Source organism: Equus przewalskii, chromosome 30 (genome assembly GCF_037783145.1).
Source record: "Equus przewalskii isolate Varuska chromosome 30, EquPr2, whole genome shotgun sequence".
Lineage (NCBI taxonomy): Eukaryota > Metazoa > Chordata > Mammalia > Perissodactyla > Equidae > Equus > Equus przewalskii.
The window spans coordinates 16,216,383-16,237,713 of NC_091860.1; the positions used below are offsets into that span (position 1 = coordinate 16,216,383).

The following is a 21,331-nucleotide window of genomic DNA, read 5'->3' on the forward strand; positions in this document are numbered from 1 at the left end:
GATAAAGCTGCTGTAAACGCTGGCGTTACTGCAACAGCTGTGTCATCCATCAAACGATTATCATCGACTGTATTTCTGAAGCTGTTCAAAATAGGATTTAACAGTAGCCTCTGTGGCTATCTTTAATTTGACAAACTCTGTGGTATTTCTCTCAAAAAAAGATTCCTTTTGCATGCCATAATTCAAATACGAAAACAGGACTCCTGGAGGTAAAAGAGAATATCAACTGGTTTGAACTCATACAGATCTCTGAGACAATGGACTTCCCAGACAATCCCTGTGCAAGTTATTTCTGACCTTATCAAAGTCACACAGCACGAAAGATACACAACAACGTCTCCGGAAAAATCTCAGAATGTCGTATACCTCAGGTGCCTCGAAAACTCGTTGTACAAATGATTGATGCTCTGGCTGATCCTCAGCACAGGGATTAAAAACAGCTGAAAGAGGCAACATGCACCAGACAGACACGAATAGAAATTTCAGCCCCTAGCTGCAATTCTACAGCAATAGAAACTTACATAGGACACCGGTACTCGCCGCCGATGCACCAGCCCACAGCACTGCATGAAGAGCGGTGCAGAACGCAGTCAGCGTGTGGCTTCACCGAGCTGCACTGTGCCTCTTCTCATCAGAGCCACTGTCCATTTCTTCCCACCTTCTACTCCCAGGTAAGAGGCATGGGCAAATCAACACTTAGCTTCTGCCTCTAGGTAGTTTCTAAAAACACCACCGTTCCTGCAGTCATGCCAAAAGTTTGTTTTCCCTGTTTTTCTTTCTCAGGTAATTTGATATCTTCTTCTTCAGGGAGTTGTCTATTGACCAGAAATCTACAAAAAGCATCATTTATTTTCCTGCAAGAACTATGGCTAACCCATACTTAGGACTGTCCGAATCATTAGAGTTTCTTGGCAACATTTTTACAGTAGCCATTCTCAACTGGGGAGATTTTCAAACATCAGAGAATCCTGCATTTCACAAGCCTGCAGTATCCTGCTTTTTACCAGAGGAGGCCTAGTCCTTATGCTGTTTATGTTATTGCTTCGGAGCACGCTGCTGCTCCCCCGGCTGCTCTGCCATTCTTGCCTTCCTCACAATGCACAGGCTGGCAGCAGCATCCTTGCTGCCGTGTTACCTCTGTAACACCTTGGGCATATCTGATCTGCGATTTCCCCCTCCTCCCTTCCCCCTGAAAAATTACGGAGTGTAGACTTTAATTCACTCTGGATTCCTAGGACTACAGAACCACCCTCCAAATTGTCAGACGCTTTGTCTCCCTGTACGTGTTTCACATGAATTGTAGAAAGGATTGCCGGAGTGGCCTCAGGACCCGACTCACTCAGCCACTGCAGCTACCGTTTTTTTTACTCACCGCCAAATATTCATTTTCTACGTTAAAGCACATTAAATAAACATAACTCTGGCAAGCACTTCTGATCAGAGTCAGATCTAATTAATTAACTGGATAATATACCACCTATGATTTTGATACAAGAAACTAAATAAGGCTGCCTGCAAAGCATAAGATCTTACAAATGAATACTCCTTGTAAGTTATAATTTACATCCTTCTCTAAAGACACAGTTTGTGGACACTGAGCTGATCCTAACATTCTTCCTAAAAGACCTTGTACATGTCACACCTGAAGAAATGAATTATTAAGTCATTTGGGGATAAAACTATTAATTGGTATGGTATCAGCCATTTTAATAAGCAACGATTCACAGAGCCTTTTAGCGTGGAACAGTATAAATTTACTTTTGTCCCCACGTCCAAGTCACTCCAGATCCTATCGCCATTGAGAATATACGTTAACCATTTCACGTCACAGATTAAGATCACTCACCCTTATGCTCTCTAGCCTTACGCAAAGCGCAAGCCTACTAATTCTCAACGCTTTACCAATATTTCCCTAAAATCTATTATTTAAAGAAACAACTCTATATCATTATTAATAGTCTAAGAGGCTATGAGAGCTGAAGAAAGCTCCTGCCTTAGTTCAGTGTTCTTCTCTGACCAATAAAGTAAGCGATGCCCGAAACGTTCAAGTGTTTTGTCTATAAACAACACAAGCAACAGTATTACTAACACCTAGTAATTTATATAATTTAAATAGTCTGTGAAAATTCTATGGCTTTATCATATACTAATTAATCTCCCATGTATTTGAAGGTCCAAAAGGGAAATAATGGATAGACAATAAGGTTACTTCTGTGATTAGATCAGAAACCTAAAACCTAAAGAAACCTAAAATAATATTTCTAAATTACATCGCAAATTCGTTTTTGAACTAAGTCCTGGGAAATACTCAACGTTTTCTGGACCATGCAAGATATATTTCTAGTAGGTAGAATTTCAATTTGGTTTTTTAAAGAAACTTTAGTGAGAAATATAGTAAGTAATACGAGAGCACATATAATTCAAATTCAAGCTTTTTCTTAAGGACCCTTCATCAACCTCGACCAGGACACAATTACTAGAATAACTGAATAGAAATAAAGCATAAAAATTAACTCAAAGTTAGATTAAGATGAAAACACAGGAGACATGATCTCTTCTATAATTCTGAATTTAATTTGGTTCACTTAACTTTTTATCAACTATGATATTATTATATGCAATATGAGAGAGATCCCAAGTTCATTAGCAATTCCACCCACCTTGCCTTTTAAGGATCCATGAAAAGATGCCAAGTACTGATTTGATTTTGCAAACATTTATCCAGCACCTTCTATTTGCTCGGCACTGTGCTAGGTGCTGGGGATAGGAAATGAATGAAATAGAGTCCATGTCTGTCTCTAGCCATTTATAACAAAACAGAGGAAAGAGAACACAGTGTTTGCATGCTATGAGAACACCAAGGACCCAACTCCTACCCATCACTGGAAGGCACGCCGAAGGCTTCCTGAAGGTGGGGACTCTTGGGCTCGCTTTTGCAGAATGGGGAGAATTGTATCCAGTGGAAAATGGGGACAGAGAGAATCCCAGGCAATGTGCAGCAAATGCACAAGCACAAAAAAATGATATACAGAACATAAACAGAACAAATTCTGTTTAGACAGACAGTATAAGAATGTAAATGGATGAAATATTCATGATATATTCAGACAACAGGGATATACTCAAAGTCCCTCAAATTAAACTAGGTTCTCCCCCAAATCTAGTTCTCATTCACCACTATTTCCCTAGCATTTAGCGCGGTAACAGAAACACAGTAGGTGTGACAACGATTTGTAGTTGTCCCCTCATAATCCATTCTCTACTTCACCTAGGGTAATAGGCATGGATATGTGACTACTGGGCCAGGAGAAATATCCCAGCACCCCTTGCAACTTGGTATGGCCACATGACCAGATTCTGTTCAACAGCACAGGAGCGGAAATGCCACGTGCCAACATCTCAGTCATGCCCTCAGAGGGAATGGAGCATCCCTTCCCCTTTCTCTTTTTCCCTTCTTGCTGGCCTGAACGTAGACACGCTGCTGAGAGTTGGAACAGCCATTTAAGTTGAGAAGGAAGCTCTATGTTCAGGTGAACAGAAAGATCATGAGTCTCTATACAAGTTTCCCCTGCCAACCGAAAGTTTGTTTTACGCCATTTCACTTCTACGAAAGACCTACATCAGTAGCTGTTTTTGCCAACTGAAAGAAATATAAGAGGATTTTCACTTTTATGAAAAAAGGGGAAGAGAGAAAGAGCTCAGGGTTTGTTTTGCAGTGAGCTGTTACAGAGATAAGCAGTCAAGCGCACTGTCATATTTCAAGCCTTCCACATCAGCCATAAGCAGATGACCAACCTCGACATTCAACATGGAGGCAGGCAGACACAGAAGAAGGAGGAGGCATTAGGGACCTGCCTGCCCTGATGGATTCAGACAATGATGAGATGTTAACAGATGGGTCTCTTCCTCTCTCTCCCATATCCCAGTCTCCTGTACCTCCCACCACTTCAACCTCCAATGGCTCAGCCTAACACCCCATCACCACCACCACCTCAGCCTTCCAGTGTGCTCACCGTCTTCCCGATTCTGTTAAGTGAAACTTCACTGGACAGACTATTTCTGCCTTATATAGGTTGTGTATTTATCATATCATTCCTGCTTTTACTATATGTTAGTGGGATTTTAGGTTTTATGTGTTATTTGGTATGATTTGCTAGGTTATTTTTTGGATCTGGGAATACTCAAAAATTTTTCCTGTATAAATGAACGGCAATCGCTTCTTTGCTTTATGCCATTTCGGCTTACAAAAGGTTTCACAGGAATGCTCTACTCTCCGATGGTGGGGAAACCTGTCTTGCTTACATATGGACTCTAACATGAAAGAGAAATAAACTCTCATACTGTTTAAGTCACTTTCAGCTTGCCCTCAGTTATAGAAGTTAAACTTGTATTTTAAAAGTACCTCAAAGTGTTTCTGGCATGAAGGATTAATTCACGGAATCTAAGGCTGAGGAGGCGGTGGGGAGTGGGAGACGGAAGATGTGACAAGAAAGTGGATGGAGGGTCAGAAGAGAGGCTGGGACTAGCCTGTGAAGCACCTTGAACACCACAGCCAAGTAGACTTACCTTGTAGGCCAGACAGAATGACTGAAGCCTTTAAATGTGAAAAGATCTGGTTTTTTATTATGACGTAGGAAAAAAATCTCCAGACTGGTTTTAAAAACTAGTCAACAGTTCTATACTATTGAGAAATTTGAAGCTTTTGGGCTTCTGTGGTTGTCTGCATTAAACGTCTATCTACTAAATAATAAAATAAAATGCAGCCAATGAAACCAGCCGTTTGGTTCATGTAGCTAAATCACAAACCTACTGAATTGTTAAATTAGCTATTTTGTTATAATACGAGATATATGATGTTAAATGTTAAAAAGTGGCAATGAGGGGTAGAATGACAAAAACGACAAATGAAAAATAATTGTAGATAAATGCATATCATGTCAATGCCAGGTATTTTTAAAAGTCCAAGAGATTTATTTCTGAGGAGTCTTAATAATCTATGAGAACTCATGTTTATTTCCTATTGGCTTCCTCCATTACTGTTAGCTAGGAGGGACAAAGCACACAGTGGATGTTAAACATTCGATGAAGGGCTTCTTTTGAGAAGAAAACTCTCTGATTACAAAGAATGAAACCAGATGTAGAGAAGCCTTCTGTAGTGGAACTGAAGGTTCCTTGTTAGGGTTTATGGCTCTTTTTGCGGCTGTGGTTTCAGGAAACGAGTGCCCCTTCCCCCATAGACCCTCCAGCCCATACATTCATCAACTCTTCCTTCATAGTATGCTTTTATAACTGTAACCATTCAGAGCCTAGTGTTCTTAAGTGCACCAACAACTTCTCCACTAATCTTAATAAAAACAAAAAAAGGACCTAGTGTCTATATTCATCCACTCAGTCAACAATATCAGTTTAGTGCTACTCACCATGTGCATGTGTCTGCTCGGCAGTGATGACAAAAAGACAAGTAAAATAACCATGGTCCTTGACTACAGGGAGGTTAAGATCCAAAGGAAAAGATAAGATGAATCAAGTGATCACATAAACATACAATTACAAACTGGTAAGTTCTTTGAAAGAAAGTACAGAATACTATGAAAATGTATAGCGAGTAGGCATCTTCTAGAATTAGAGGAGTCAGAAAAGGCTGCCCTGAGGAACTGCCATTGAGCTAAGGTCCAAAGGCTGGGAAGGTATTGATCAACTGTAGGGGAGATGAGGCAGGGAGAGGGAATATAGTAGCCATTCCAGACGGAGGGATCATTATTTACAAAGGTCCTTGTGGCAGAAGCGAGAACACTGCATTGAAGCAGCTGGAGGATAAATTAAGAGGGAGAGTGGGTCAAGATGAGGATAGAAAGGCAGATGATTGCCAGATCACGAGGACCATGCTGAGGATTTTTATCTTTATACTGAGAGCAATGGGATTCCATTCACACAGTCAAGAGGCATGATCAAATCTGTATCATTTGAAACAAACTTTGGTAGTGGAGCTGAAGCTAGACTGGAAGATGGCCAGAGAGGAGGCAGGGGGACCAGATAGGAAGCAGCTGTAAGTATCCAAGGAAAAGATGATGGTATCTTGTACTAAGGTGGTGCAGGTGGAAGGTAAGAGAAACAGATGAATCTATCGGATATTTTAAAAATTAAAATACATAAGTGCAAGTATGGAAAACAAAGAAAGAAACCCAATGTAAAAGACACATGTTCCCAAATTTTCTCCATTCTGGATATTTCCATCCATTAGTGAAGTTCAGTCTCCTGTAGCACAAGCCATGATAAATCTTTATTTTCATATCAGTTCCAGTTTGCTTCTTGGCCAGTCCTCATTTCTCTCCTTAGAATCCTGAACAGAATCTCCATCTCACCTCTTGCATCTCCCATTGAACTCTACGTCTTTAGCTACCAAAGAGGATCACACTATTTTATTTCAGTTTCTACATATTGAAAATCTTCATTCTTTCTCTGTCTTTTATTTCTCATTAAGGTGTCTGTGCTCTCTCCATTGTTTTGCTGAGGAAGATTCACCCTGAGCTAACAGCCACTGCCAATCTTTCTCTTTTTTGTATGTGAGCTGCCACCACAGCATGGCCACTGACAGATGACTAGTGTATGTCCACGTCTGGGAACCGAACCTGGGCTGCTGAAGCACAGTGCACTGAACTTAAGCACTAGGCCACTGAGGCTGGCCCTGGGCTCTCTTTTTGTCTATTCTTTTTTTTTCAGACTAACAACCAGGCAATTCTTCCCAGTAATGAGAGTGGTATCACCATCTATGCACAAATTGCAGCAGAAGTAGATAAAATAACTACGTGCAGTGTAATTAGAGAAGTCATACTTTCAAAACGAACAATAATCATAAAATATGTACCAGACTTCAATGATAAGTTTAAAACATACTTTGTGTTAGAGAGTTAGAATACCCATGTTACATTCAAGATTGAGAGAAAACTATGTAACCCACATAAATCCCAGTTCTCTTATAGCCCAGTCATATAGAAAGAAGTAGAATCCAACAAGAAAAAGTAATTGAAACTCAAGCCAATCTTTCATTGCCTATTTCAAACAACATAACAGAGAACCTTAAAGCCCATAGCAATTCCAGGCAAAAATCCTTCCCTTATTCCCCGAATCTCTCCTACCCTAAGGCTACTTGCAAGCCAGCCCTCACTTCGCAACGCAACCAAAAACGTCAAAAAATTCCCCTCCCAGGCAGTCAGCTTCCTCATTCTCTCTCCCTCACCCTACATCCTCAGCATTAGATTTGGTAGAGTTGCTTAATTTCTGTAGTTTCTTATATTCCCGATCACTCAGATTCTGAACAAGGAGAGCCAGCAAAGAAAAAACCCTACCCCTTCTATTCTCCATCTCCAGCTTTTTCTCTGTCTCCCCAGATTTAGGTTTTGTATGACAGGGTGACTGGCAATGAGGGAACATTATTCGATGCTGATGGAAGAAGACACATGGCCTAGGCAAAGGCAAAATTCTCTTTATTATGGGAGGTGGAGGAAGTAAGGAAGGAGAAGGGAACGGCCAAGAACACTCCTGTGTTGAAATTTTCTATGCCACACTGTTCTTTCAGAGAATACATCTGATCAGTTCACTTCATTCATTATAGCTATAAGGAAGTGCAGCATGGATGTAAGAAAGAAAACACTGACCCTCGGGGGAAAAAAAGGCAAGACACACTAGTCATAGTGTAACATTTCATGAACAAATCTATGATGATAGGATAAAATACTTCACAGCAGCTCTTTTGATTTCCTATTTGTTTGGAAAGACCAACAAAGAGAAACACACATTTTGTACGAAGTTGCCATGAAATACTCCTGATCGATTTTAGAATTCTGTGACATACGTCTAAACCACATATATATTTTTATTAAAATCCTCACTTGTCGTAAAGATTGCCATCAGCATCAGGCCCACCGTGATCTAACTAACCCTATTCTGCAATTCTTTTACAAAGTCGACAACTGGCATCTTTTTTAAAATCCATGGGCCCAAGTTGGAAAGGTAAAGAAGAAGGATGGCTGCCATGCATTGGCTCCTATTAACTGCCGGCCACTGTTCTAAACACTTCGCACGGGTTATCCTTGATTCTCCTGAGAACGCTATGACGTAAATACTGTTTTTATCCCCATTTTATGAAAAAAGAAATTGGGGCACAATGAAGTTAAGCAAATTGCCCAAAGAAATGGTAGAGCCAGGTTGTCTATCCAGGAATTTGATTCCTGAGCCCATGGTCTTCCAAAGCTCTCTAGGAAAGGGAAAAGCTATTTTTATGAGCTGACCCTGGGGTAATTTTTATAAGCTGACCCTGGTCATGAATCACTGTGCAATGATTACTTAACTAATCCAGTCACACAACAGACACTTATCCATCCTGAGCCATAGTCAGCCTGCCTCTTAGAGGTCCTCCTTGTCGGTTTCCCAAATCACCCTATCTTTCTGCACAACATTCCCACCCTTGAACTGATCCCATTCTCTTTCTTGCAAAGCCTGAAATTTTACCAATTGGAAAATTCATTTTATATAACACATATCTTCTTACAAAAATGAAACATCTCTTAAATACAGAAGCTATATCTAATAAATCATTTACACAGGTTAAATTGTTCAAGACCTTATTTTGTCTATCTACATCTATTTATCTATCTATCTTCACCCCATTTTGCTTCAGAAATAATTTAAGGCAATTTACAAGAATTATTTTAAAATAACATTTAAATTACATGAAATAAAATGGGGATTAAAAGAAAAAACCAGAATCATAAAGATGGGGACATAAAATGGAGACAGAAGTGAGGCTTGAAATGCATCCTATAATAATCGATGCGTTTCCTACAAATGAACCATACATCTGGCTCTAAGCTTTCTAGCAGCCAACTCAAAAAGGGAAACTCGGTCAGTTATATAATTTACTGTCCACAAACTTAAAATAAACCAAATGCTCAGAAGAAGCGTTCTGCTTGGCACTAACACCAGGCGCCAAATTCTCCGGGAGGTCCCCTTAAAAAGGAACATCGTGTAAAGTGATAAACAGCATTCCTGATGGCATCCTTACCATAAATGCATTGATGGGTTTTAAAGAGCTACTTCTTTGACTGACATTCACTAGAAACTAAAAGTCTTACAACATAGCAACATTCAATAAACAATCCGGGGGAGTGAGGGTGAGAATGGGCTAGACACTATACCTAATTCCTTACAGACTTGGCTTGACCTGTGACTAACGGCAACAACAACAAAAAAAGCTAATAAGGTTTACTGATACAGGCACTGAGTAAGCACTATTTCTTTCATCCTTATACCAGCTATGAAGAAGGTACTGCTATGATTTATCCCTGGGTTACAAATGAGGAAACTGATTTACGATTTAGCAACTCGGTCAAGGCCACACAGTTAGTAAGCAGCAGAAATAGGATTTGAACTCACATCTGTTGAACTTCAAAGCTCTTGATCCTAACCATTAGCCCTCCTGAGTTTTATATATATATTTTTTTAAGCTTTTTAGATTTTATTTTTTTTCCTTTTTCTGCCCAAAGTCCCCCAGTACATAGTTGTATATTCTTCATTGTGGTCCTTCTAGTTGTGGCATGTGGGACGCTGCCTCAGCGTGGTCTGATGAGCAGTGTCATGTCCGCGCCCAGGATTTGAACGAACGAAACACTGGGCCGCCTGCAGCGGAGCGTGCGAACTTAACCACTCGGCCACGGGGCCAGCCCCTGAGTTTTATATTTTTTAATTTTTATTTATTTATTTTACCCGAAAGAAATGTTTATTTTTCAAGAGTATACAATTTAACCAAATTGGCTTTATAAGAGTCGACATATTCATTAGCGCAGGAAAAAAAACAGAGAAAGCCCTCTAAAAATGCATCCATTGAATGCGGTTTCAGAGGATAATCCTCCCACATGTTTGAAGAACTGGTAGGTCGGGGGCTATTTAAAGTTCGAGGGCTCCAAAGTTTTAGACAGTGATGGGCCTTATGTCCTGCAAACAATCCCACTGAACATTGTTTCTCATTGACGAGCTTCTGCTAAGTATTAGATGACAATGACTTAAGAATGATTTTATGTGGCTGGTTCAACACAGATCCATCAGATACAACAACAGTCAAGCTGGAAGGTCAATGAAAGATAAGAATACATTCAAGAAAAGGCCTCCCCACGTGGGTTTGTAGTTGCAGTTAGAGCAATGGCTTTCTTCCAAACACCTACCATCCACGGAGAAATTTCAGAGAACAGGAAGAGGAGGTAGGTAAGTTCGCTGAATGGACAAGTTGGGGGTAAGAACACACCTGGGGGGGGGGGCAGTTGGAGCTTAACTCTGCATGGTACTGGGTCTTCGGATGAGGGTTTAAGATAGCAGAGATGGGGAAATGGAAACACAGCAATCCAAAGACTAATGTTGTCTCGTTCACAATTTGCCTTGGCGCTCTTTCTACCTTAGGCTCCTTGTGGGGGCAACAAGTGTCTGAATATCTCAAATCTTAAATCTTTAGTTTATCCAAAGGTAAAAGACTTTCTTCCCCAGTCCCGCTTGCTGAAGAACTTCTCACATGTAGAATGAACAACTTCAAAAGAGATGAGATAAAACTGAGGGCGGGCAGACCGGCCCTAGGGACTGTTAGAAAAGATGTGTGAAAATAGTCAAACACTAATTGCCTTCCTGTATGTCATTAAATAGGCCGATTTTCACATTTCTTTAGGACTGTATATGGAGGATTAGACGTGAACAGCAGCCAAAAAAGGGACAGCAAAGTGTATATATGTCTGTATGTCTCTGTATCTGTCTGTCTGTACATATGCATTTTAGGAGAAAAGAAATTACCTCAAAAATTACTAAATCTCTATATTAGGACAGATGCTCAAAATCGCTTAGTAAATGATCTGAAAAATAGATTACTATATTAGGTATTAATACTACTACGTGTTCATTTTACACTTTATAGTTTTTAATGTGCTTTTTCAGTTCATCTTATCCTCAAAGAAAAGCATGTAGTAGTATTCTTTTTTATCCTAATATGAAACTGAGAGTTTTCAGATTAATTTAATTACTTTAAAAGATGAAAAGATTGCTTTGGTAGGCCCCCTTTAATTCAAGAAGATTACTGGATACCTCCTGTGTATGGGGCTCTGTAGTGGATGTTAGCCAAAAAGATACGAGAATTAGCCAAGGAATTAGCAAAGACTGTATATATTCACATAAGTAAGACTTCAGATAATTCCACAAAATCCAAAATTTTTCCATTTAGGAACAAAGTAAGAAAATATCATTTAGAGCCAAATTTTGTGTAGACTCTGTTAAGAATCTGTTGAGATTTTCATGGAAATATTCTAGATTGCCAAACTTTCTGTTTTCAACTAAGCTCAAGTCTGAAAACATACTGATATTTTTACAACTGCTGGGTCCTTTTCAAATTATGCTGTTAGTACATAAGAAGGGTTCGATATTGATCTTTTGGTCAAATAAATGAATGAATGAATACCCTTCAATATTCCTTGACATCAAAAATGCCAGGCCAAAGTCTAGGCCTTAAGTATAATATACAAAATAAATTTAGTGAGATAAGAATCCCTTTAGAGAAAGTAAATGCAAAAAAGAAGAGGAAGAAAAGATAAAGAATAGTGTTTATATTCAAAAGTAAAGAATAGGCAGAAACGAGGTGGTAATGAGAAGTAAAAACCAAAACCAAAACAAAACAAACAAGAAAATTTGACAGTTGTCCATAAAAAAAACACAAAAAAACGGGAAAACCTATATCCATTAAGACACCTATTTGTCTAATGCTGACTTTCCTGACTTCAGTAAAAAATATTAAAAACCTGGGTAGAGAGTAGGGAAGAAATGCAAAACTGATATTGAATAAGGCCTTGAGGAAAGACAGAATCAATTGGGGTCACTAGACTAAGCCAAGAGTTAATTGCTGTCTTTAATTATTTCCTAAGCAAATAATAAGAATTTGTTATATTTTCCATTCATTCAACAGATATCTCTTGAGTACCTTCTGTGAACCAGACCACATTCCAGATACTGGAGATACACCAGTGAACAACTCATAATCTCTACTCCACGGAACTAGGCGGCAATGGAACTGGAAACTAGTATTTAAAATGTCAGCATGCAATTTTTCTGCATTATATGAAGGAGGATAAAGAATGACAGATAGAGGAGGCAGCCTCGTGGCGTAGTGGTTAAGTTCACGCATGTTCCACTTTGGCAGCCCAGGGTTTGGGGGTTCATATCCTGGGTGTGGACCTGCACACTGCTTGTCAAGCCATGCTGTGACAGTGTTCCACATATAAAATAAAGGAAGATTGGCACAGATGTTTGCTCAGGGCCAATCTTCCTCACCAAAGAAAACAAAAAGAATGGCAGCTAGAGAGCGGCAAGTTTCTGTTTTACATAAGTTGATCAGAGAAAGCCTCTTAGAAAGATGAGCTTTGAGCAGAATAATGTGAGGGAGTGAGACCATCTGGGGGAAGAAAAATCCAGGCAAATGTCTTCAGAGGGAATGCACTTGGTCTAATGAAGTATGGCAAGAAGGCGGCTGTGGCTGGAACTTGCTAAGTGACCATGGGATTGATCATTTAGGGTTTAGGTCTATTCTAATCGTGAAGGGAATTTATTCCAATTGTAAGGGAAGCCATTGGAGGGCTCTGAAAAGGAGGCCTGACTAGATTTAAACCCTAGAAGTGGCATTCCATCTGCCATGTGGAGACTGCAAGGAGCTAATGTGGATACAAAGACATCACTTTTGAGACTATTGCAATAGTCCAGGTAAGAGAGAGGGCCTTGATCTAATGTGTTAGTGGGAGAAAATCTTGAGAAATGGTGGGATTCTAGCTATATTTTAAAGGCAGAGGTGACGGAAATAACTGATGTTGTGTTACAGAGAAAGGAAAGAGCCAGGAATGAGCCCCATTTGGGAAGGGGGGCAAATGAGGGCTGAACCCCAGTGTGAACAGTAGCTCCACTTGCTGAGAAGAGGAACACTTAGGGAGGGGCAGGCTTGGAAGAGAAAACAAAAAATACTTTGGGGGGATATTAATTTTAAAAGGCCTATAGGACATCAATGAGGAGACGTCAAGTAGTCAACCTAGCATCTAATTCCAGAGTTCAGAAAGGAGGTTTGGGTTGAGATATAAACTTGGAAGTCAGCACATAGATGGTCTTCGAAACCATGAGCTTTAGAGAAATTCCCTAGAGAAATACGGATAGAGAAGACACCTGGAAACTGATTCCTGGGGCATTTCACCATTTAGAGGTCATAAGTGGAGGAGAATCCAGCGAAGGAGAGACCAGTGAAGATCAGAGAACACTAGGAGAATGCACGGTTCTCTAAGACAGAGGAAGTGATTGCTTGGTCCCATGCCAATGCAAAGTCAAGAAAGATGCAGACGGAGAATTGATCATCAGATCTGCTCAGGTGGAGGCCACTGATGACTGACTAGAGTGGATTCAAAGGAGGGACTGGATTGAAAGTCAGATTCAAGTAAGTTCATTCAAGAGAGGGGGAGACAACTTGTTACAGTGAGTACAGAAAGCTTTCTTAAGGAGATTTTCTTTAGCAGAGTAGAAAATGAAAACATAGCTGCAATAAGATGTGGGAATAAGGAAATTTATTCCTCGAATGGGAGGTATTACAGGTAAGAGAAGAGGGGAAAAAAGATGCTTCAAGAGCAACCATGGATAATTGTAAGAGCAAAGTCCTTGGTTGGGCCAGAAGGGATGGGACCCGTGCACAAATAGTCTAGTTGGCTGAGATGGACCCTTGGTTGGTTCACCCACTGTAACAGGAAGGAGAGCAGAGGATTTGGGTACCGCTGGGTAGATTTAATGGTAGTAGTAGTATGAAGGTCACTTTGGAGAATTGTTATTTTCTTGGATGAAATTAAAAGAAAGGTCATTAACTAAGAAGGAGAAGGGAGAAAGTGTTGGAGATTGAGGACAAAGAAGAAGGAGTGAAAGAGTTATCTCAGGCGTGGTCAAGTGGCTTGACCAAGGAAGCGGGATTAAGAGGCAGTACTGAGGACAGTTGGCATTCATGGTCATAAACTTAAAGGAAAACAGTCCTCATAGTTGTGGTTCTTCTCCCCACCTGTTCATCTGCTCAAGTTCAAGGCCAGAGTCAAAGAGAGTCAGATTGAGCTTGGCTTGAGATTTCCCAAAAGTAGTGGACAGAGAGAAAGAGAAGCAGAGGGGTGAGAATGCATGCATGGGTCACGGAACCTACATGAGGATGAGGAACTATGAAGAGATGTTGGCTAGAAAGACACAAAATTACAGAACAGAATAACAGGAAGAATTTTTGGAGAATAACACAGGCACGTCAAATGAGATCATAGACATTCTTTTCTAAGATGTCTTCAAAAGAAGTTCATCTTCTCATATGCCACTGGTGATGGAACAACATGGAGGCAAAGAAATGGATGAGATAATGTCAATTTTTCTTTCCCCGTCTGATTTAATTAGTTGAGAACACTAGAAGGATGACAGATGCAAGAGAAAAACAGTCTTCTCAAATTCAAGCTCGGAAAGAACGGAACTTGGAGAGAGTAACCTGGTTATGGATAAAACGCTTAAAAAAATCTCTATAGTGTATTTGCCCAATTATTTTTTTTATTATCAGACCACAGAAGAATGTTATTATTCTCATTTATGAACCAGACAGTTCTAAAGGAGAAATAATTGAACTATGAATTTTCCTTTTTTGAAAGATCCAACTCATTATGTTTGACACAAACATTTTTCATCCTTTATAAAGAACAGTTCATTTGGGTCCTAACATCACCTTAATCGGCTCGGGAGAAGTGAGGTTTTTCTGCTGAATTTCTGAGCTTAAGTTTACATATTTGAATTTCAATTTTCTCATTTGGTAGATTTATTTTGGAAAGTGCCAACAGATATGCCTAAAATCTTAGCATAATTTTTTTAAAGGTGTGATGGAAAGAACAGAATCATTTGAGATATTTGGCATCCCTGACAGTTTTCCTACAGCCAACACTTCCAGTCCCACATTGGGCAACTCTATGAAAAATGAAGACATTTACTTTTCTGTCCCTTGGTTCTATTTGGCTTACTATGAGGGGAAGAAGCAAAATATTTGAATGTTCCTTTTTTGAGAGTTGTTGTTAGTTGGCAAAGAGGACATAGTGGGTCTGAGGAATTTGGGGACTGCTCAAGGAAAAAGATACGACTATGAGGTGGCAATGGTACTCACTCAATCTTCACTGGGTGACTCAGACAGACTCGCATGCAGGGGATGTCCCTCCCGGTAGGAGTCTATCCAGATGCTAAGGCACACAGGGGTTGCTACTTAGAAGGGGAGGGGGACAAGGGGAAAAGGGGGATGGAAGACACTTAGAGTGTCTAGGTGACGTCACTCGGCAGCATGGCAGCGAGGCTCCAGATCAGAGGGCTCAAAGGGCTGTAGCAGCCTGGGGCCTTATGACCACAAATCTCTATCTTACCTACAGCCAGCAGACGTGGGGTAAGATTTAGTGGGATATGCAAAAAGGATCTGAAAGGCTGAAAATTTGCTCGTTTGGCCTATGTTGTTGTTGTTGTTGTTGTTTTTCTTAGAGAAAGATTAGCCCTGAGCTAACATCCACCGCCACTTCTCCTCTTTTTGCTGAGGAAGACTGGCCCTGAGCTAACATCCGTGCCCATCTTCCTCTACTTTACATGTAGGATGCCTGCCACAGCATGGCTTGATAAGCGGTGCATAGGTCCACACCCAGGATCCAAACCAGGGAACCCCGGGCTGCCAAAGGGGCGTGTGAACATAACCACTATGCCACCGGGCCAGCCCCTGACCTATGTTTAAGACAATTGGATGTGCAAGAACTTGAATTTGGCACCAGCCGGCTTTTGAGCTAACAGGTTTCAGCCCTCAGTGAATAAATAATCAACCTACAAGCCAGTCAATACACAGAGGCCACCTTTGGCTCATTTATGTGACAGAGGAAGTAGGGAAAATACTATAAAAAATTTTTTTAAAAGAAATAGAAAACTAAGAGTCTATTGGCTCCCCCTTTCAAAATTCTGATGTTCCCTAAGGTTATAATAATTTTAATAATAGTTTAACATTTATGGAGAGCTTAGTATGTGCTAAGCACCTTGTATTTTTTCTTTTGACTTTCACAACAACCTTTTAAGCTAACATTTTTTGTACCCATTTACCACCAGAGAGGTTAGCTAACTGGCTGAAGCTCACACAGCTGGGCGAAGTGGGCAGGGCTTCACTTGAGGGGGTCTGAATGTAGGGCTGATATGCCTAACCACTAGGGCAACCAGCCTTTCATCTAAGGCTTTTCCCCTCAGGGACCCAGGCGGGCACTGCAGTCTTCGACCTAGAGCTGTTCTCTGGATTCTCAGAATGGAATGGCCAACACAGAATCCTTTCTGAACGTTTCCTCCCAGTGCCACAGTGCATGCTGGCTCGTCACATCTTCTCCCACAGCACGGATGCAATGCTGCCCATGGATTGCTTCCCTAAGCCTGACTAATATGAGAACTCTGCATATTTGAAAGCAAGGTCAAAATAAAAATCAATGAAAGTCCTTGTTCCCTAAAAGAAAGTAGGAAGATTTCCAACCACATATCTTTACCTCTCCAGGATTTTGAATCTCTCTTACATTAAAATTCTATACTTTGCCCCAGACTACATCTCACTGGAGAAGATAATGCCTAGCAGCCGTTGACTTTCTCAATTCTTGGTGGAGGAGAGGGAATCACATGGCTAACCCAAAAGAGCAAACACAGTTTGCATTGTTTTGGCGAAAATAAAAATGAAGAGGCTGGCTGTGTGGCCAAGTGGTTAAGTTCTCATGCTCCACTTCAGAGGCCCAGAGTTCACCAGTTCAGATCCTGGACGCAGAACTACACACTGCTCCTCAAGCTATGCTGTGGCAGTGTCCCACACAGAAGAACTAGAATGACTTACAACTAGGATATGCAACTATGTGCTGAGGCTTTGGGGAGGAAAGAAAAAGCGGTAAATTGGCAACAGATCTTAGCTCAGGGCCAATCTTCCTCACCAAAAAAAAAAAAAAAAAAAAAGCAGGGGGAGGGATACTTTCAAAAACTAAAAATGAACACAGGCAACAACACTGCAGTATTACTTCCAGTAGTTCCACCCTAGTTCACCTAGACACATACAACAGACAGATGCAGGCAATTTTACACAATGTGCCTGGATTCACTTCTTATGGCTGTTGTAACAAGTTACCACAAACGTAGTGGATTAAAACAACACAAATTTATTATCCTACAGTTCTGGAGGCCCGAAGTCCAAAATGAGTCCCAATAGGAAAAATCAAGGCGTCGGCAGGGCTGCGTTCCTTCTGCAGACTCTAGGGGGATCTGCTTCCTTGCCTCTTCCAGCTTTTAGGGGGTGCCGCATCCCTGGACTCACGGCCCCTTTCCATCTTCAAAACCAGCAATGGCGTCCCTCTGACCTCTGCTGCCGTTGTCACCATCTCCTTCTCTGATTCGGATTCTCTTGACTCCTTCTTTTGTAAGGACCCTTGCGATGACATTGGGGCCCCCCAGTGGTCTGGGATAAACTTCCCAGTTCAAGATCCTTAGTGAAATCATATCTGCAAAGTGCCTTTTGCCACGTAAAGTAACATACGCACAGATTCCAGAAATTAGGACGTGGACCCGTTTGGGGAGGACATTATTCAGCCCTCATGCTTTTGTGTGCTGGGTAGTGAGCCAATTTTTCTCTAAGGATGCCTCACTATTGAACCCTGGCAAACCTCAAGACCTCCTAGTAAGGCTGACAGCACAATCAGGAAAGTTGTTCAGAAATTTGAAATTAACAAATGAAATCAAAACTCTCAGACGAAACTGCTGAGGTGCACTTACCACACGTCTCCACTAGGGGCAAGAATCAGCATTATGTTTCACTTGAATATGTATACCAAATTTTTTTTTTTTTTACCAGAGATTATGTTGCACGTTAGGAAATGTTATATCCTTCAGGGACCCCCCCCCATTGTCAGCGACATATGGGAGTTGGGAAATGGTTTAATAATTCTAATTTTAGTTTTTAAATGATTTTTGTTCAAAGGTAAAATTTTGATGTCTGAAATTCACTGCTGAATTCAATGATCTTATTCTATGTGGATCTCAGCAAAGAAACCAGACATCTGTGATGGGTTTTTAAAAAGTCTTGAAATCCCCTTTGATAAGGATTGTAGCCAGTCATTGCAGCAGAGAGCAAGGACATTGTGGAAGGAGAAGCCAGTCGGTTCCTCCTGATTGGACGCTTTTTTAAAAAGTCAGTGATAAAAGCCAGCAACTTCTACCTTGCCTACATTGCATCATTTAATTCTCCCCAGCAGTTCAGCAGCACCGGCAGCAGCTCAGTTTCACAGTTGAGGAAATGGGGTGCACAGGTAGGAGTGACACATCCAAGGACACACTGCTGGGAGTGCCAGAACTAGGATTTCAGCTCAGTCTGCAGACACCAAAACCCTGGCTCTTTAAACTCTGCCAGGCTGTCTTGAGTTGTGGTCTCTTTCACCTTTTTTCCTGTTTCTACACTTTCCAGGATGATTCCAGTAAGGACCCAGGGTGGCCCTACTGTTAGCACAAAATTTCCCACCTCACTAGGTCCTTGCCATCCAGGAATCATACGAATCACCACTTTGTTTTGTTTTTAACCGGAAGAAATGTCTTAACAGAATTTTGTGTGTATTCCTTATTATATTTAATACAACAGCAAGACTATATTGGTGTTGAAATTGAGGGATTTTTGTCTCCACAGTTCTGGGTTCTAAAATAGTTTCTTTTCATATCTAGAAGGATGTCTGACAAATTTGTTTCAATTTTATTGAAAATATAACATTATAATTTAGAAAGTGAAAAATATTAGCCTTTATTTCAATACATGAATTCAAAGATTTTACTGCATACTTCCTTTAAAAATTTAGCTATTTTTATTTAACTGCATTTATAATATAAAAACTTTTGAATTCAATTTCCTTCTTGCTACAGCCTTACCAACTTATAGAAACAACTTTACGCGATATTTTGACTTTTCATTTATATACTTGCTTCAAATATTTTCCTGGCTTACCTTTTCATTTTATTTGTTTTCCTGTTATGTAGCTTAATATTTTAAAATAACAGTATATTATTCGTTGTGAATTTCCTTCTATCACATCAAAACCGAGACGTTCTTACTTTTCCACTGTCCTGATAAATCAGCATGCTTTTATTCTAATCCTGATCTGTTTTATATTAAATTCTTTACCCAAGAACACGTTCTATTTAACTCTTTAATCCGTTTTGACGTAAGGTGTGGATCTTATTTTTTTCAGTCGCTAACTTCTTATCCCAATACAATTTTTATATTATTTGTTAAATATTCTTACTCTATTATTTTACTGTTCTTTTTTATACATTGCATAAATTGAAGGCCAGTTGGGAGTTTTCTTGAATGTCCTGTTGGTATATTATTTTTTTAATGCACCCTTCTCTTTTGTTTATTGTTACTTGAATATATTATAATAACCAAAAAGATTAATCGCTTGCTTACCACTTCTCTCTTTCAAAATATTACACAATATAGAAGCTCATTTTAGTTGATAATTACTATTTGTATAAACAGTTCAAAAGTCATTTATCCGGCTTTTCAGTAAGATACACATATAAAATTAAAAATCCAGTGAAAGTAGATATAAATAAAAATAAAACATCATTTAAATTGCTCAGGTTGACTGCAAAATCTAGTTAGCTAACCACAGAAATGTCCCAGGTAGTAAGTGGGACAAATCCCCCTTTGCATTTTAGCTAGAAAAAAGGCTCTGTGTCGCCAAATACTTATAACATTCCTGTAATTCACGGGCTGTGTTATGCTGCAAACCTGTGCGGGCTGTCTGACCACATGAAGACGCGCTGCACAGATCAGAGAGGCCTGGACACATACAGCGCCACAGCGAGAAGAGCTTAGCCTACTAGAGAACTACTCAAATTAAGCAGCATAAATGAGTAACTTCATGTTCCACTACCTTCATGCTCTTGTATTGCCAAAACATTTTAATTTTTTAAAATTAAAATCATTTTTTGACTCGATGAAGAATCTCTTCGTGTTTTGCTAGTACCTGGATGAAATATATCACCATATTTAGTATTCTCATCTAGGTTCTTGTAATACTTCTCAACTTATCCAAGTCTACAAAGAAGTATTTCAATATATTTTACCTTTATAATTTGAAAAATAAAAAGAATAAAATAACAATTATCCATAGTTCCATCACCCAGTTAACCATCTGATAATATCCAGGCATCTACTTCTGGTCATTTTTATTTATTTATTTGTTATTATTATTATTACTTTTTTTTGTGAGCAAGATTGGCCCTGAGCTAACAGCTGTTGCAAATTTTCCTCTTTTTTTTCTCCCTAACCAACCCCCCCCACCCCCCCGCCCCAGGACATGGTTGTATATTCTAGTTGTAGGTCATTTTAGTTCTTCTTTGTGGGACGCCACCTCAGCACGCCTTGATGACTAACGGTGTGTAGGTCCATGCCTGGGATCCAAACCGGGGAACCCCAGGCCGCTGAAGGGGAGTGTGCGAACTTAACCACTCAGCCACAGGCCTGGCCCCATTTCTGAACTTTTTTAAAAAGTACAAGTCTTCCTATTGTTTTTGTAAAAATGATACTGACTCGTTAAAAAACAATTTCAAAATGTAGAAAAGAACAAAGATGACAGACTTTTAAAGCCACTCCATATACCAGCACCTGTAAATAACTATAGTAATCATTTCAGACAACTTTCCTTGCAATTAAATTGATAGAAAGAAATGCTTCTATAAACACAGAATCAACCTAACAATGCTATTTCTAACAGGAAGTTTCGCATTAAATTTTACTTGTTTCAGTAAATCGGGAAAGAAAAGAAACAAGTAAAAATAAACAAGCTGTTGAACTTCAAATAATGATTGTTTTACACAATAGACATCATTTCCTAAAAGATTCCAGTACAGTCAAGAAAGGGAATGGGAGAGAAATACGAGATTGGAGTCATTATTATTGTTTTTGGTTTTTCTTTTGTAACTACAGTTTTCAATTCTGGAGAGCTAGACATGGTCTCCTTGTCATATAACCTGAGGCTATTATGACTCTCATCCTTCCTCGCATTTTTCCATTCCTCACTTCCCATTTTTTAATGCCATTATTTTTAAATCCTAATATTCACAAACACACTTTCTGGTATGTAACATACTTCTTTTTGGTATCAGTTCTACATTTAGATGGATTCAATGCTTATTATAGTTTCCCATAGTGTCTTTTTTTTCTTTAGTTCTCTTTTGA

At 39.8% G+C, this 21,331-nt stretch overlaps 1 protein-coding gene and 1 long non-coding RNA gene across 6 annotated transcripts in view; one reads left to right on the top strand and one right to left on the bottom strand.

Annotated features, from left to right (window-relative positions):
- Window positions 1-21,331, bottom strand: part of CACNB2 (calcium voltage-gated channel auxiliary subunit beta 2) — a 353,051-nt gene that overhangs the window by 237,056 nt on the left and 94,664 nt on the right. The window contains exon 1 of one of the 5 annotated variants that reach the window (XM_070601314.1): window positions 522-1,254. The exons of the other annotated variants lie outside the window; for them this stretch is intronic. Within the exon in view, the coding sequence (XP_070457415.1) occupies window positions 522-569 (48 nt within the window). The 5' untranslated portion in view covers window positions 570-1,254. Of the gene's footprint in view, window positions 1-521; window positions 1,255-21,331 lie in introns of those variants that run through there. 5 annotated transcript variants of the gene reach the window in all.
- On the top strand, window positions 548-13,658 carry LOC139080502 (uncharacterized). The gene is made up of 3 exons (XR_011535052.1): window positions 548-671; window positions 10,093-10,257; window positions 11,990-13,658. It is a non-coding gene; the product is annotated as an uncharacterized lncRNA (long non-coding RNA).